The sequence below is a fragment of the Grammomys surdaster genome, unplaced genomic scaffold (genome assembly GCF_004785775.1).
Source record: "Grammomys surdaster isolate TR1022 unplaced genomic scaffold, NIH_TR_1.0 217, whole genome shotgun sequence".
NCBI lineage: Eukaryota > Metazoa > Chordata > Mammalia > Rodentia > Muridae > Grammomys > Grammomys surdaster.
The window spans coordinates 514,871-528,715 of record NW_021604662.1 but is presented as its reverse complement, the minus strand read 5'-3'; the positions used below and the strand labels follow the sequence as shown (position 1 = coordinate 528,715).

At 40.4% G+C, this 13,845-nt stretch overlaps 1 protein-coding gene across 1 annotated transcript in view; it reads left to right on the top strand.

Moving 5' to 3' along the window:
• Positions 1–13,845, top strand: part of Phka2 (phosphorylase kinase regulatory subunit alpha 2) — a 78,857-nt gene that overhangs the window by 21,806 nt on the left and 43,206 nt on the right. The window contains exons 4-9 of the mRNA XM_028772683.1: positions 3,838–3,885; positions 4,838–5,006; positions 5,905–5,987; positions 8,750–8,830; positions 10,091–10,189; positions 12,270–12,416. Of these exons, the coding sequence (XP_028628516.1) occupies positions 3,838–3,885; positions 4,838–5,006; positions 5,905–5,987; positions 8,750–8,830; positions 10,091–10,189; positions 12,270–12,416 (627 nt within the window). The remainder of the gene's footprint in view (positions 1–3,837; positions 3,886–4,837; positions 5,007–5,904; positions 5,988–8,749; positions 8,831–10,090; positions 10,190–12,269; positions 12,417–13,845) is intronic.

Genomic DNA, 13,845 nt, shown 5'->3' with positions numbered 1-13,845 from the left:
AGGAGAGGAGAGGAGAGGAGAGGAGAGGAGAGAAGAGAAGAGAAGAGAAGAGAAGAGAAGAGAAGAGAAGGAGAAGCAGGAGAGGAGACCACAGTGTCTGGATTATATAGGGAGGAGTCTCTGGGGGAAGGGCACTGCAGCCCCTAGGCTGGAAAGTTCAAGTGTCAGGGCTGGGTATGCTAGTAGGGACTAAGGGATGCTGAGAGAACCTGGAGGCCAGGTCTGCTTTGGTTTATAAAATATGCACCTCAATCACTTTTCCCTGGGTCTGAAACCAAACAGTAAGGAACACTGAAGTATAAACTGTAATTACCTTGGCATGAGAATATTTGAGATTTATCTTTATAAAGATGGAATAATAGGGGATGGTAATTGAACTCATAGCCTCACACAAGATAAGCACACACTGTACCTACCAACTAAGCACCTTGGCCCTGGGATTTATCTTTAATCCATATATTCCTGGATAGTGTTCTTAGCTATTGTATTGCTTGATTATAGTAACTAGAATGGTCATGAGTGATAAGCAGCATGCAGGAAATTTGACAACTATGGGAAAGCTCAGAAAGGAAGCTTATCTGTGGGAACGAAGCTTAGATTTGACCAAGGCTTATTAACTCAAGTGATAAAAGTTGGTATTTGAAGAATATAAAGTTTTTTAAAATTGTGAATAAAAATCACTGAATGCTCATTCAGAAAGATGGATGGATGGATGAGTGAATCAGTTATTTGCTGGTATAATAATTTAATGTCAAGTATCTTACAGATCCCACTCCCTTGTTGAGATGACTCACAAGTATTATATTTTCTGGGTATGAAAAAGTGTGTCCTTGTCAATTGTCCTGTGTCAGTTGTTCTTTGGAACCTGCAGAGCCAGGCTAGCAGGATCTGTCACTTTAAAGGCAAACTGCCATGGGGAAGGTCACCTTCCCCAAGTAGACCCCAAAGCCAGCTGGTTAAGGAATGTGGCTTTTTTTTTCTTTTTTTCTTTTTTATTGGATGATTTATTTACATTTCCTATGTTGTCCCCTTACCCCATCCCCCACCACCCCCTCGGAACCCCCAATCCCCTCACCCCTCCTCCTTCTTCTCTGTGGATGTAACCTCTATCTACACCCCCCCACTCCCACCTCCCCACCCTCAAAATTCCCACCCCCTGGGGCATCCAGCCTTCATGAGGTCAAGGTTCTCTTCTTCCACCTATGCCCAGCAGGGCCCTCCACTTTTACATATTCAGCTGAAGCCCTGGATCCCCCCCTAAGTGCTCCCAGGCTGGTGGTTTAGACTCTGGGAGCTGTGGTTGGTTGGTATTATTGTTCTCCTCATGGTGCCACAAACCCTTTCAGCTCCTTCAGTCTTCACTCTAACTCCTCCATTGGGGAACCCCATGATCAGTTCAATGGCTAGTTGTGAGCATCTGCCTCTGAATATGTCTGACTCTTGAAGGCCTCTGAGGAGACATCCATATCAGGCTCTTATCAGCATGCACTTCCTGTCTTCCACATCAGCATCTACCTTTGGTGATTGCACATGGGATAGATACTCAGGTGGGGTGGTCTTGAGACGGCCCCTCCTTCAGTTTCTGTCCCTCATTTTGTCTCCATATTTGCTCCCTTGAGTATTTTGTTGCTCCTTCTAAGAAGGACCGAATCACCCTCACTTGGTCTTCCTTCTTCATGAGCTTCATGTGGCCTGTGAGTTGCATCTTGGGCATTTCAAGGTTCTAGGCTAATATCCAATAATCAGTGAGTGAATACCATGTGTGTTCTTTTGTGATTGGCTTACCTCACTCAGGATGATAATTTCTAGTTCCATCCATTTACCTAGGAACCTCTCGAATTCATTGTTTTTAATAGCTGAGTAATACTCCATTGTGTAAATATACCACATTTTTTTAATCCATTCCTCAGTTGAAGGACATCTGTGGCTTTTTGCATAAGAGCAGGCAACTGGAGCTTGGGCAGAAGTACTAGCAGAAAAGCAGAAAGACCTGGATGGAGCTAGGAAGGAAGCAGGCAGTAAGAACCCCGTGGAGAGATGGAATGGGGGATAAGTCAGGTTAATTTAGGGGCTGTTGGCCTCAGCAAAATGCCAACAGCCTTCAACTATACAGATGTCTCCATGTCTTAATCATTAAACCTGAAGCAGGAGGTGAAAAACCTCACAATTCTCCCTCTCTCCTTCCCTCCCCCTGTCTCATACATACATACACACACACACACACACACACACACACACACACACACACACATACTCATTGATTAAATTTTCTATTCCTGTACTGAAACAAACCACAGTATTTCATATGTTTCATATTTAATGTCTTTTCCTATTTGATACGTAGTTAACAAACTAAAAAATGAGACCAGGCAGAGTGGTATACACCTTTAATTCCACTACTCAGGAGGCAGAGACAGATATATCTCTGCGAGTTCAAAGCCAGCCTGGTCTACATAGTGAATTCTTGAGTATTGAGGGCTGCATAGTAATACTCTGTTACAATAAAAAACAAATATTAATGGAAACATCACCCTTTATTGTGGAAAATAATAATCACTGGGCATTTTCAAGTAATATTCATTTAGGAGCACTTGGGGCTTGCTGAACATAGTCTTTCATTGTATAATATTAGTTCATGAATTTGAGGACATTTAAGGACTCTGATCCAGATCTTTAAGTTCCAATATTCTTCACCTCTGTCATTGTTATGATTAGAATACCCCTACCCCCACATTTCTAGGTGTTTCTCCACTACAGGGGATTGGCAGTATCAGTCCAAGTTGGAAAGCGTTGCATTTTTTCTCATGGGAAATAGGGGTTTTTTTTGGCTTGAGGGGAAGTCAGTTGACAATTGTGTACATTGTCTACACTGTAAGAATTATAACAGTGCTAAGTTTACCTTTTCTACCTCAACAGAATTTATAACAATAATTGGAATTATATTTGAGAATCCTAGTACTTTAGAAGAGGAAGGGTCTAACTTGCAGACTTTTCACTAACCAGGAACTTTCAGGCCCTTTTACTCTGCTGTCCCCTAGAAGGCATGGGATGTGCCCTGATACACCCATGCCTGTAAGTAGAAGCTTTCAGTCCATGATGTCTGATATCTAGGCTTTGTTTTTCTCTGCTCTTTGTCATCACGGAAAGTTAAGAAATGTTACTTCATCTCCCTCAGGCTCAGGTTCCTCATCTAGAGACTGGGGTAAAAATACTACCCATCTCATAAGGCTGATGCTGGAATTCAAAATAATAGACATTAAGTGTTTTTCATGGTGTCTGTATGTGATGGCTAATCAATTAATGTGGTATTATTATGATTAATAATGATGATGTTGCTGATAGTAATCAGTTGCCATATTATTAATAATCACATCATTATAAAACCTTGGATACCACTTGTATTTTGTAAGAACTTTGCTCGATGTCCAATAATGGTGTCACAAATGGCTCTTTTGGCAAACTAGCATTACTTTTGGACAGATGTGGTAGGCTTAATTGGTCCTTAGTATAACAAAAATAAATTACTAAGAATGTAACATAGAGTTCCAGAATATTAAGTTTATAAGAATGTCATTTGGGAGTCACTGAATTCCAGAACCCAAAGAGGCATCTGATCCAACCCTTTTATTTGAGAGAAATCATTTTGTTAAAATACTTATTTATGATAGAATAGAAAAGTCTCAATAATGTGAACAATCAGAATACTTATGTAGAGTTGGGATCTATCTTTTGTGGAACATTACCAGACAACACTGGCTTATTGGCCATGTATGAGTAATCAGTTTTCTTAAAGTAAGAAACCTACGCCTCATTACTGATACCATCTTATTTCTGCAGAACGTAGTGAAGCTGATGCGAGGTCTGCTCCAGTGTATGATGAGGCAGGTAGGTGAAATGTGGGAAACTTGAACCTACAGAACATTAAAGTATACATTTGTGTCATTTCAATTGGGATAGCATGCATGTTACATTTGGAACTTTCACAAGAAGAAAACCATAAATATTTTGCTTACTTTCTCTTTTTAAAATTATCCTCAATAATTTTATTATGCTATAGAACCATAGTCTCAAAGGACAATTTGAAGACCCTCTTTTAAAGATTTATACGTATAAAAGAGAACATGCCTTATTTTTTTAATTAAGAAAAACAATATTAAACCCACACAGAAAGCCATGTACTAGTTCTTATTTATTCTGTGTGTTTTTACTTCAGATTGAGATCTTGAGCTTTTAAAGAATGTCATTATTGGGAATGAGTTAATGGGTAAAGGCACCAATTTGTAGACACAAAAAGATAAATAAATGTAAATCATTTTTTAAAATTGATATTACCATTTGCTGATAGCTTCAGTTTAGGGTAAATGAAACAGTTCATTGCAGTACTATACATAGAACCTAATACTAGACTCAACACTGGTTCAGAGATGCATGTGATGCCATCCCATCTTTAATTGGAATATCCAAAGACATTGTGCTCTTTTCTTTAGCATGTTAAGAACAGAGAAGTTGAAATTTAAACAGGTTCTTTTCCTCTCCTCCCTATGTCCTTGACAACCTACCACATATCCCTGTGGGATTCTGTAGATAAGAATCCCTTTTGACCTCACCTATGTAGAGCTTTCTAAAGACTCTTGCGGGCTGAGGTATTTCCATTAAATAAGTAGGAAGAATCTCCACCATGGCCCCTGTGTGTAGTGGTCATCAGCAGCTACTTCCAATCCTCCTGGCTCCCAAAAATCACAGGTAAAAGGTCTAGCAGATCCAGTGGTTATCCTTAGCTATGACTTCTGACAGTGGTGAACCTGTGTACCTGGAGCCAGTTTGCCTTCTTCCTCAGGTGGACAAAGTAGAGAAGTTCAAGCATACTCAGAGTACCAAGGACAGTCTACATGCCAAGTACAACACTGCCACATGTAGCACTGTGGTGGGTGATGACCAGTGGGGCCACCTCCAAGTGGATGCCACCTCTCTCTTCCTCCTGTTCCTGGCCCAAATGACTGCCTCAGGTAAGCCAGGGCCATTTGGGTGACAAATGAGATAGTGAAGGGGGAAATGTGCATTGTAATATGATGATAAAATACCAAGACTGGGAAATGTAAGCAGTATGGAAGTTTCTTTTCTCATAACTCTAGAGGCTGAAAAGTCTGAGATCCCAAGTTCAGGTGTCTGGTAAGAGCTGCCTCCTCTGAAGAAATAGAAAGTCATGTCTTTGCATGGCAAATGAATTGAGAACTGAATGCTGTGTGAAGCCTCTTTCCTAAGGGTTGTAAGACATCCATTAGGGAGGACCATTAGGGCCTAAACTCATATAGGCCCCTACACCTTTCACATTAGCAACACTGAACTTCAGAGAGACACATTCAGAACATACCAAGTAGTATTAGGTTGCTACAAATATAGAATTAATAGTAGGTTATACAGAGGAAAAGCATGCTTCTCTACATGCATCTGTGTCTGTGATATGGCAGGAAATGCAGGGGACCAGTCTGAGACCTGCAGGCAGAAATTGGCCTTTACCTGGGCATATGTACAGTTTTTGCTTTGGCTCGCCCAAAGCTGGGGACAATGCCACTGATACTCCTGAGCTAAAAGTCTTTGCTCTGTTAGTATCTTGTCTGCATAAACATAAGATGTTCCAGAGGTGCATACCTTATCTCTGATTCTTCCCATAGGCATACCTGCAGTAGTGGACACCTTCCCCCCCCCTTCCTGTCTTTCCTTTTACTTCCCTTCTTCTTTCTGAGATTAGACATCAATTGTAGGACTTACTTCAGTTAACTGTTGATGCCCAATAAGAAAAGTAAAGATATGATAAAAAACTTGTTAGCAAAATGATTATTGTATATAACTGATGACTCTCTCTGTATAGGATCGATTCGTAACTTCATTGCCTTTCTTTATTAGGTTTGCGTATTATTTTCACCCTTGACGAAGTGGCCTTCATACAGAATCTTGTCTTCTACATAGAAGCTGCATATAAAGTTGCTGTAAGTTTCCATGCTGAAGACTGGTAATTTTGGCATCAACCCTGGTTTTTTTTTTAAGTTTTTTTTTGAGATTATACTATAATTACATCATTTCCTCCATACCTTTTCTCCCTTCAAACCTTCCCATAAGCCACCTTTCTTTCTTTCAAATTCACAGCCTTCTTTTCTTTAATTGTTCACACACACACACACACACACACACACACACACACACACTTAATATATAAACATAACCTGCCCAGTCTGTATGATGTTATTTGTATGTATATTCTCAGGACTGACCATTTCGTATTGGATAACCAATTGGTGTGCTCTTCGCTGGGGAAGACTATTTCTTCCACTATCAGTATCCCTTAGTTGTCTGTAGTTCTTTGTGGTTGAGGCTTCTTGAGCCTTTCCCCTTCCATGTTAGCATATCTGTTGGTATCTCTTGGTGCCTTGTTTACTCAGGTCATGTTTAGGCAGCCATATTGGTCCTTGTTGCATTTTGCTCAGATGTGTATGCAGCATTCTTCTTGGATTTTGCTCTTTCAGTTGTGTATGTAGCATTTTTAAAACAGTATGTGACACTTGGGTTTTTTAATAAAAACATGAATCACCAAAATTTAGGTATACATATGTTGAGTCTTCTGTGTGACAATATTCTGAATTAATTAATATAAATGGCTCTTTAATTCTATGTGTGTTCAGTGTGTTACTTTCGACCTTGGATCTTGGCCTCATTTACTTGCTAAATATTTTTTTACGTAAGAGGTAATGCTAAAAATAGTTTTTGACAGTTTGGGACCGAGCCTAGAGCAGGTCGCAGGCAGCAGCTCCGTACCCAACCGCAGAAAACCAAGAAAAACAGGGACTCCCAGGAGCTTGAACTCACGCAGCATCCCAGGTAAAATTGAATCACCCGTGATGCCTGCTATTAGAAGTTCTAACCCAGATGGACCAGAAGCCAGGAGCCTCGCCCTTACCCTCACCCCCTACCTTTTCCCACCTGCACAAGATCCCCTGAAGCTGGGCAACTGCAAGATCCTGCTTGGCAACTGCAGATAGACTCAAAGCAATGTACCATATCATCTGAAGAATAGCAGGGAGACCATAACTCAAGCAGTGTACCATATCTTCTGAAGAATAGCAGGTTGCAGTCCTCCTCGCCCCCACGAATAACCAGGACCCACCGGTCGGGTCAAGTGGCACCCAGACGTGGGGCTCAAGGCACGGACCCATCCGATCGGACCCTCATTGAGAGGATGTGCGCACGACATCAAGATTGAGCAAGACAGAGATCATCGCCCGTGACCTGTCGTCCACGGAACCAGGTTGATGCTGCCATCAAGAAGGCAGTTGAAGTTCATTACCATCAGCTGAAAATTGCAGAGAATCCAGAAGTGACTCCGCAGGAGACTGACACAGCTGTCAGCTCCCCTGCCTCCCCCTACGGTCTACCCCTAGACTTCCATGCCCTCCAGAAGGGTTCCTGGTATGCCTGGCTTTGCCCTCATTTCTCTCGCTAGAGAGCTTGGCCTCTTGATCACCACAACAAAAATTGGCTTTTTCCTAAACCAAGGCCACCCTTGATATGGCCGCTAACATTGGGGAGCCTTCCTTTATGACAATATTACACCCCAAACTGACAAATGGTTGGTAACTTGAACATTTACAAGAGACTAGGATGGCTGTGAGTTAGCCCAATGACGGGATTATTGTAGGTCCACTTCCCAGGGGCCCACCCAATGCAGCCGAAAAGGAGTGCGTGGTGCTGGGAGTGGGTGCAGCCTACATGGCCTAAGACAGGGCCCTCACCCTCCTTTCACCCACATCAGAGTCCCTTGACGTTGCCCATCGTCGACAGCCTAAAGCCTTCGACCATCGATGTGACTCGTCTCACATCAGTGTTTTGGGGTTGTGAACTTGTCTAAGACCCCCCATAATTAGACATCCAAATTCAAAACTCACATAGTTGGGATTGAACATAAGACGCCTTCTCTAACTAAACAGAGAAGGGGGAGATGCCAGAAGCCAGGACCCTCGCCCTTACCCTTACCCCCTATCTTTCCCCACCTGCACAATGTCCTCTGAAGCTTGGCAACTGCAAGACCCTGCTTAGCAACTGCATATAGACTCAAAGCAGAGTACCATGTCTTCTTAAGAATAGCAGGGAGACCATAACTCAAGCAGTGTACCATATCTTCTGAAGAACTGCAGGTAGATCATAATTCAAGGCAGTGTACCATATAGACCATGACATGTTTCAAGGCACAGGCCAAGAAGATTTTGTACTTTTCCACCACCTGGACCCTCTTACCCCCTCCCCTTGTAAAACATGCTATAAAAAAGCATTTCATGTTCAAAAAAAAAAGAAATTAATAAAAAATACAATAGAAAAAAAAATAGTTTTTGAAATTATTTTAAATAAGTCCAAAGGCACTGGCCAACTAGAGGGGTAGCCCTTTGATTTTAAGATAAGTAAGATATTTTGTTTACTGCAAACTGAGTTTGTTACAAATTAGTGCCTTTTAGAAATAAGCCTTGAGTGTGTTTTTGTGTGTTTTATCCCACTTGAATATTTTCTTCTAAAATTCTGTACAGAAGCTACCTAAGCCGAAATTGAGCAAGAACAGCATGTGAGTATATAAAGCTACAAAGTTGAGAGCCTTTCAGAGGCCACATTCATGTTTCATTGTATGTGTGCTAACATAAAGAACCTGCCTTTCCATAGTATTTCTCAAGTCTCCCCGACATCTGATACCTGCCCTTTTCTCCCCCAGGATTATGGAATGTGGGAACGTGGAGATAAGACCAATCAGGGCATTCCAGAACTGAATGCAAGCTCGGTGGGAATGGCCAAGGTAACAGTCCTGTTTGCTCTCCTTCTCTGTGTGGTTACTGCCTATTTCTCTTCTTTCGAAATTTGGATTTAATAGGATTAGTACTTCTTTTTTCAAAAGTCAGCAGCAAGTATATGAAATTGAAGTGGCACCTGTATCCCAGCCAAGTGAAATTGTAGGTCAAGAAAATAGGTTTCCAAATCTGCATGTGACAGAAAAATAAGTGTGTTCTGCCCTTACTATTTGGTATGAGTTCAAGCTCTTGCTATTAAGCTGTGCTATCGATGGGCAGTCTCCTCTCTAGGTCATAGTGAATGTTAAAGAATGTGAGCATTTTGTAGGCAAGACGCACATCTTCGAATCTACAAGGTCAGAGAAGTAACAATAGTCAGTGAAGCTAGCCAGATAGAGAGCTAGCAGGGCGAAAGGGAGATACTGAGAACACTGGGAACTTTCCCTGAAAGTATTTCAACTTAAAATCATTTAGAAAAAATTATCTTCTAGCCAGCATTGTAATATGTGTCTCTAATCCCAGCTTTCAGAGTACTGAGGCAGGATAGTAACTTAAACCCAGCAGTCTGGGGCCAACCTGAACAATACAATGAGTCCCTGTTCCGAAAAGGAAAAAGAGAAGGGAAAAGATGAGACAAGGCAGGACAGTGCTGAGACAAGAATGGAAACAGAAGGAAAAAAGAAGGAGAGGGACAAAAGAAGATTCTTAAAGCCAAACACCGTGTACCCATGGGCACATCCAGCCTGTAAGCAACTGGTGTGAACCTCTTGTTTAGGACATTTAGTGTACCTCGTTCCACTTCCTTCTCAACACGACATGAACTGCTTAGACAGCATAGAGGCTCCAGAGCCACAGTTTTAAAAGGACAATGCATGTCTGTTATAGCAAACTGACAGAAAATATACTTTTTACAAAGACCAAACTAACGTTCTCAATTAACCACACAGTAATTTAACCACTAAAATAGGTGAAACAAAAGCCAATTCTGAATTAATTTTAATGCCCTATACTTGTATAGGCTTATTATTTCTTCTGTTGGTATAATATTAATTTCATTTATTCATAGAATGAGTAGTGTCCTACTGGAAAGATCTGAGCTACTGAAAATGAAGACAGGCCATGACACTAGGATTCTAGCTAGGTTTTAAAGACATTCTTCATTGCCATTAGGAGAAACATGTATGTTAGATTGCTTAATGAAAAAGAGTGCCACATTGGTATGTATGTGTGTTTATTAAAAAGAAAATAATTCTTACCTATTTTTGTAGGCAGCACTTGAGGCGATTGATGAACTAGATCTTTTTGGAGCCCATGGAGGTCGCAAATCAGTGATCCACGTCCTGCCTGATGAAGTTGAGCACTGCCAGGTAATCAGTCAAAGCTTCAGAAAGGAAGGAAGAAGAATCCTGGCCAGGAAAGGGTTGGGCTCCACTTCCAATTACTGATTTGACTTCTTTGTGATGCTTCCTTATTCATAAAGCGGACATTTACATAGGCACCTTCTCTCCTGCCTCACAGAGTAACTATAAGGATCAGAGTAAATGAACCTGGGCAACTCGTCCAACTACTTTGTAGCCAGAAACTACTATGTAGACATAAGCCATAATGATTCTGTGTGTGGAGCTAATAGCCAAAGCATCTTGGTTTTCCTAGTAGCAAAATCTGTCATCTGTTGTTGTTGTTGTTGTTGTTGTTAGTACATAAGTGGATTTCTTATAGATTGATTTTCTGGGAGCTCTCGCATTCATCACTGCTCCCAAATGGAGTGGCTCACTAGTGGTGTTTCCCTTGAGGTGAGGAGGCATGGTGTGTAGAGTGAGAGGAGAGATGGCAAATTCATAGAGCTTCTTTGAAATACAGATCACAGAGAATAATTGGGACAGTGTAGGGGATGCCATTAAGCAGAGTCCTTCATTGGTAGCATTGCTCAAACTTAGTGTGGACATACTATATGCTGGGAGTAAAGTGAGTCAGAGACATAGTTTGTGAATAACAAACCATGTGTGATAGTGCATGCCTATAATCCCAGGAGGGAGAGGCAGGAGGACCAGAAGTTCAAGGTTATCTTCAGCTACATAAAGAATTACTAGATTCAGGGCTAGCTTAAACTACATCTTGAGACCCTGTCTCCAAAAAAACTAAACCCCAAACACTTGTAAATAGCTTCAAGCAGGAATTTGTGTTTCTAGGCTGAGAAACCCTGAAAAGGAGTGAGTATAGCCATGTACTTTATAGTTGCACTTTGTGCAATGAGGAATGGCATATACTATGGTATCACAGTGCATGTTGTCTCTCATTGGCCAAAATGTACCACGCAGTCTATGTGTGTAGTAGGCTATAAGTGTTTGTAAGTGTATTCTATGGTATTTATACAATGATGAAGTCACCTCATATTTTATTTCTCAGACTATACCACTCATTATTAAGTGATTCATGACTATAGTTAAAGAATTGAGGCAAGAATCGTTTAACTCTAAGAAGGTTTTATTCTGAAGCTGAAGGGTTCCACTCAGCTTAACTCTACCTTCCAACTCATTCCATTTCTCCCACTAAGCATAGTCCTTAATGAGGTATCTGATGTTTTCTTAGAGTTTACATGAATAAAGGAATACTGACATGTGTCTTAATAGATATATAATCTAGTGGGAAAGTATAAGCTGGGTTAGAGTCCTAGCTTGATCACTTACTGATGACCTTGGATGTAAATCCTGTATCTCAGAGTCCTTGCGTATTAATTTGACATAATATCATATCTCTGTCTCCATATGGAAGATTTAATGAGCTTGTGTTTGAAGGTATCTAGCCTATGTCTGTTCATACATTGGAGCTCAACATTAGCTCCTTTACTCTCCCCAATGTTTCCTTATAATTCTAACTTCCTTTTAATTTTATAGTTCTTATTCTAGCTATTGTTGAAGCCATTATCGTAGTGCCTCTGATAACTTTAAAAAGATTCTGGAACTAAACTAATTCTCAGCATTCTGCCTGTCCACTCATGAAATCTTCTGAATTTTACTCCTACTTAAAGCACTAACTTGCCTAATTCATCTGGACCCATTCTTCTGTCCTTGTCCTGTATGAGTGTCCCTGTCTAGTTTCTGTCTTTATAGCCAAAACACTTTGACTGCTGATACAAATGGCCCTGAGTTCCTCCCTGTCAGTGCACATGGAAAGAAGGGAGAAGAGCAGTTTTTAGTGAGACTATATCATGCTCTCTTCAACTCCCCTCCTCTCCTAAGAAAGAGGGAGCATTGGCTGGGTGGCTGGGTAAGCAGGGGTGGCTTGTTGTTGATAAGCTTCTTGTTGTCATGTTGATAAGACCAAGTCCTTCTCCAAAAAGACAAACTCATTTGAATGTTTTCTTGAGGCAAAGGTGATGATCCCTAGATACTGTATCTAAGTAGTCATGCCTCTCTAGCTTAAACCACTTCTTTGTTTTTTATTCAGTCAATTCTTTTCTCCATGTTGCCAAGAGCATCAACATCTAAAGAAATCGATGCTGGACTTCTTTCTATTATTTCTTTCCCGGCTTTTGCAGTAGAAGATGTGAACCTTGTGAATGTGACCAAAAATGAAATTATTTCCAAGCTTCAGGTAAGCATTGGCTGTTAGTGCCCTCTGTTCGGCATTAAATGCCACATTCATGTGATGACATGGAGCAGCTCATTCTAGAATGACTCACAGAGTGTGGCCAAAGTAAAGTCTACAGGCAAAAAAAAAAAAAAAGTCTGAGTGATTAAGTAACTTGATTTTCTTCTGAAATAGCAGAACTTGCAACCAAGCATCTTCCTTTGAACTTTAGTCCTTATCTTTGCTATATCTCTAAGACAGGGCTGTACTTGGATAATTAACCCTTTAGAGGTTATAGGAAGACTCTTTGAGAATCTCCTGACAGCTCTATTGATCCTGCCAGAACAATATGGCATATCCAAGTGCTTGCTCTGCAAGCAGGAGGACCTGAAGTCACATCCCTAGCACCCATTTAAAAATTCAGATATAGCAGGACACATCCATAATTCCAGCAGTGGGAGGGAGAGATGGGTGATCCCTGTTTTCTGGCCAGCCTGACTAGTGGAATTGGTCAGCTCCAAGTCAGTTAGAGACTCTATGTCAAAAAAATAAGGTGGACAAGGATTGAGGAAAACGGCTGACATCAACCTCTAGTCTACATACACAAACAGATGCACATGCATATGCTTGAATACATACACATAGACACACACAAAAGAATAATACAGAAATCTTTGTTCTGATTAATGGATAAGGAAAATATGATGTACACACACATTGGAGTATTATTAATCTACAAGAAGAATAGGTATGTCATTTGCAGGAACATGGAGCTGAAGATCATTGTGTTAGAAAAAACATGTTAGAAACCAGTAAAGAGAGAGAGGACTAAGTTAATAAGGAGAAGGAAGATGAGTATTACATGTTTTTTGATAACATGAAATACACATACACACACACATACACACACACATATCACATAAAAAGAAAAAGGTTGACCTTGAAGAAAAGAAGCCAATGAATGGAAGAAGGGAGAGAAGAAAGTTATAATAGGTAAATAAGAGCAAAGTATTATGACAATGTCATAAAAATATAAAATATTTTGAAATATTTTTATTAGTGAAATGTCATAATGAAACATTTTTGTATGCTAATAAAAATTTTAATTGTGAAAATCTATTAGTACATTCAGTGAAATATAGTAACAAATCACTAAGCTGAGATAATATTACATTCTCAGCAAGTAGAAATCTATAAAATTATCCAAGAATTTAATTTTCCTAAGTCAAAGCTTACATGCTGATTGTCCCACATATATTCTATAAGAAATGCCTTTGTCCCTTGGAAACCAAGCAATTGAAGTCTTCAATCATATTCTCAAAAGAAAGCAACTGGGAGAGTCAGGCTCTGCAGAGCAAAGGGAATGAATTAGGTAGCTACAGTTGAAAGGGCACTTGTAATGTGCTTAAAGGACATTGCATCTGCATGAAGTCCCCTGGGATGATTCTCAGAA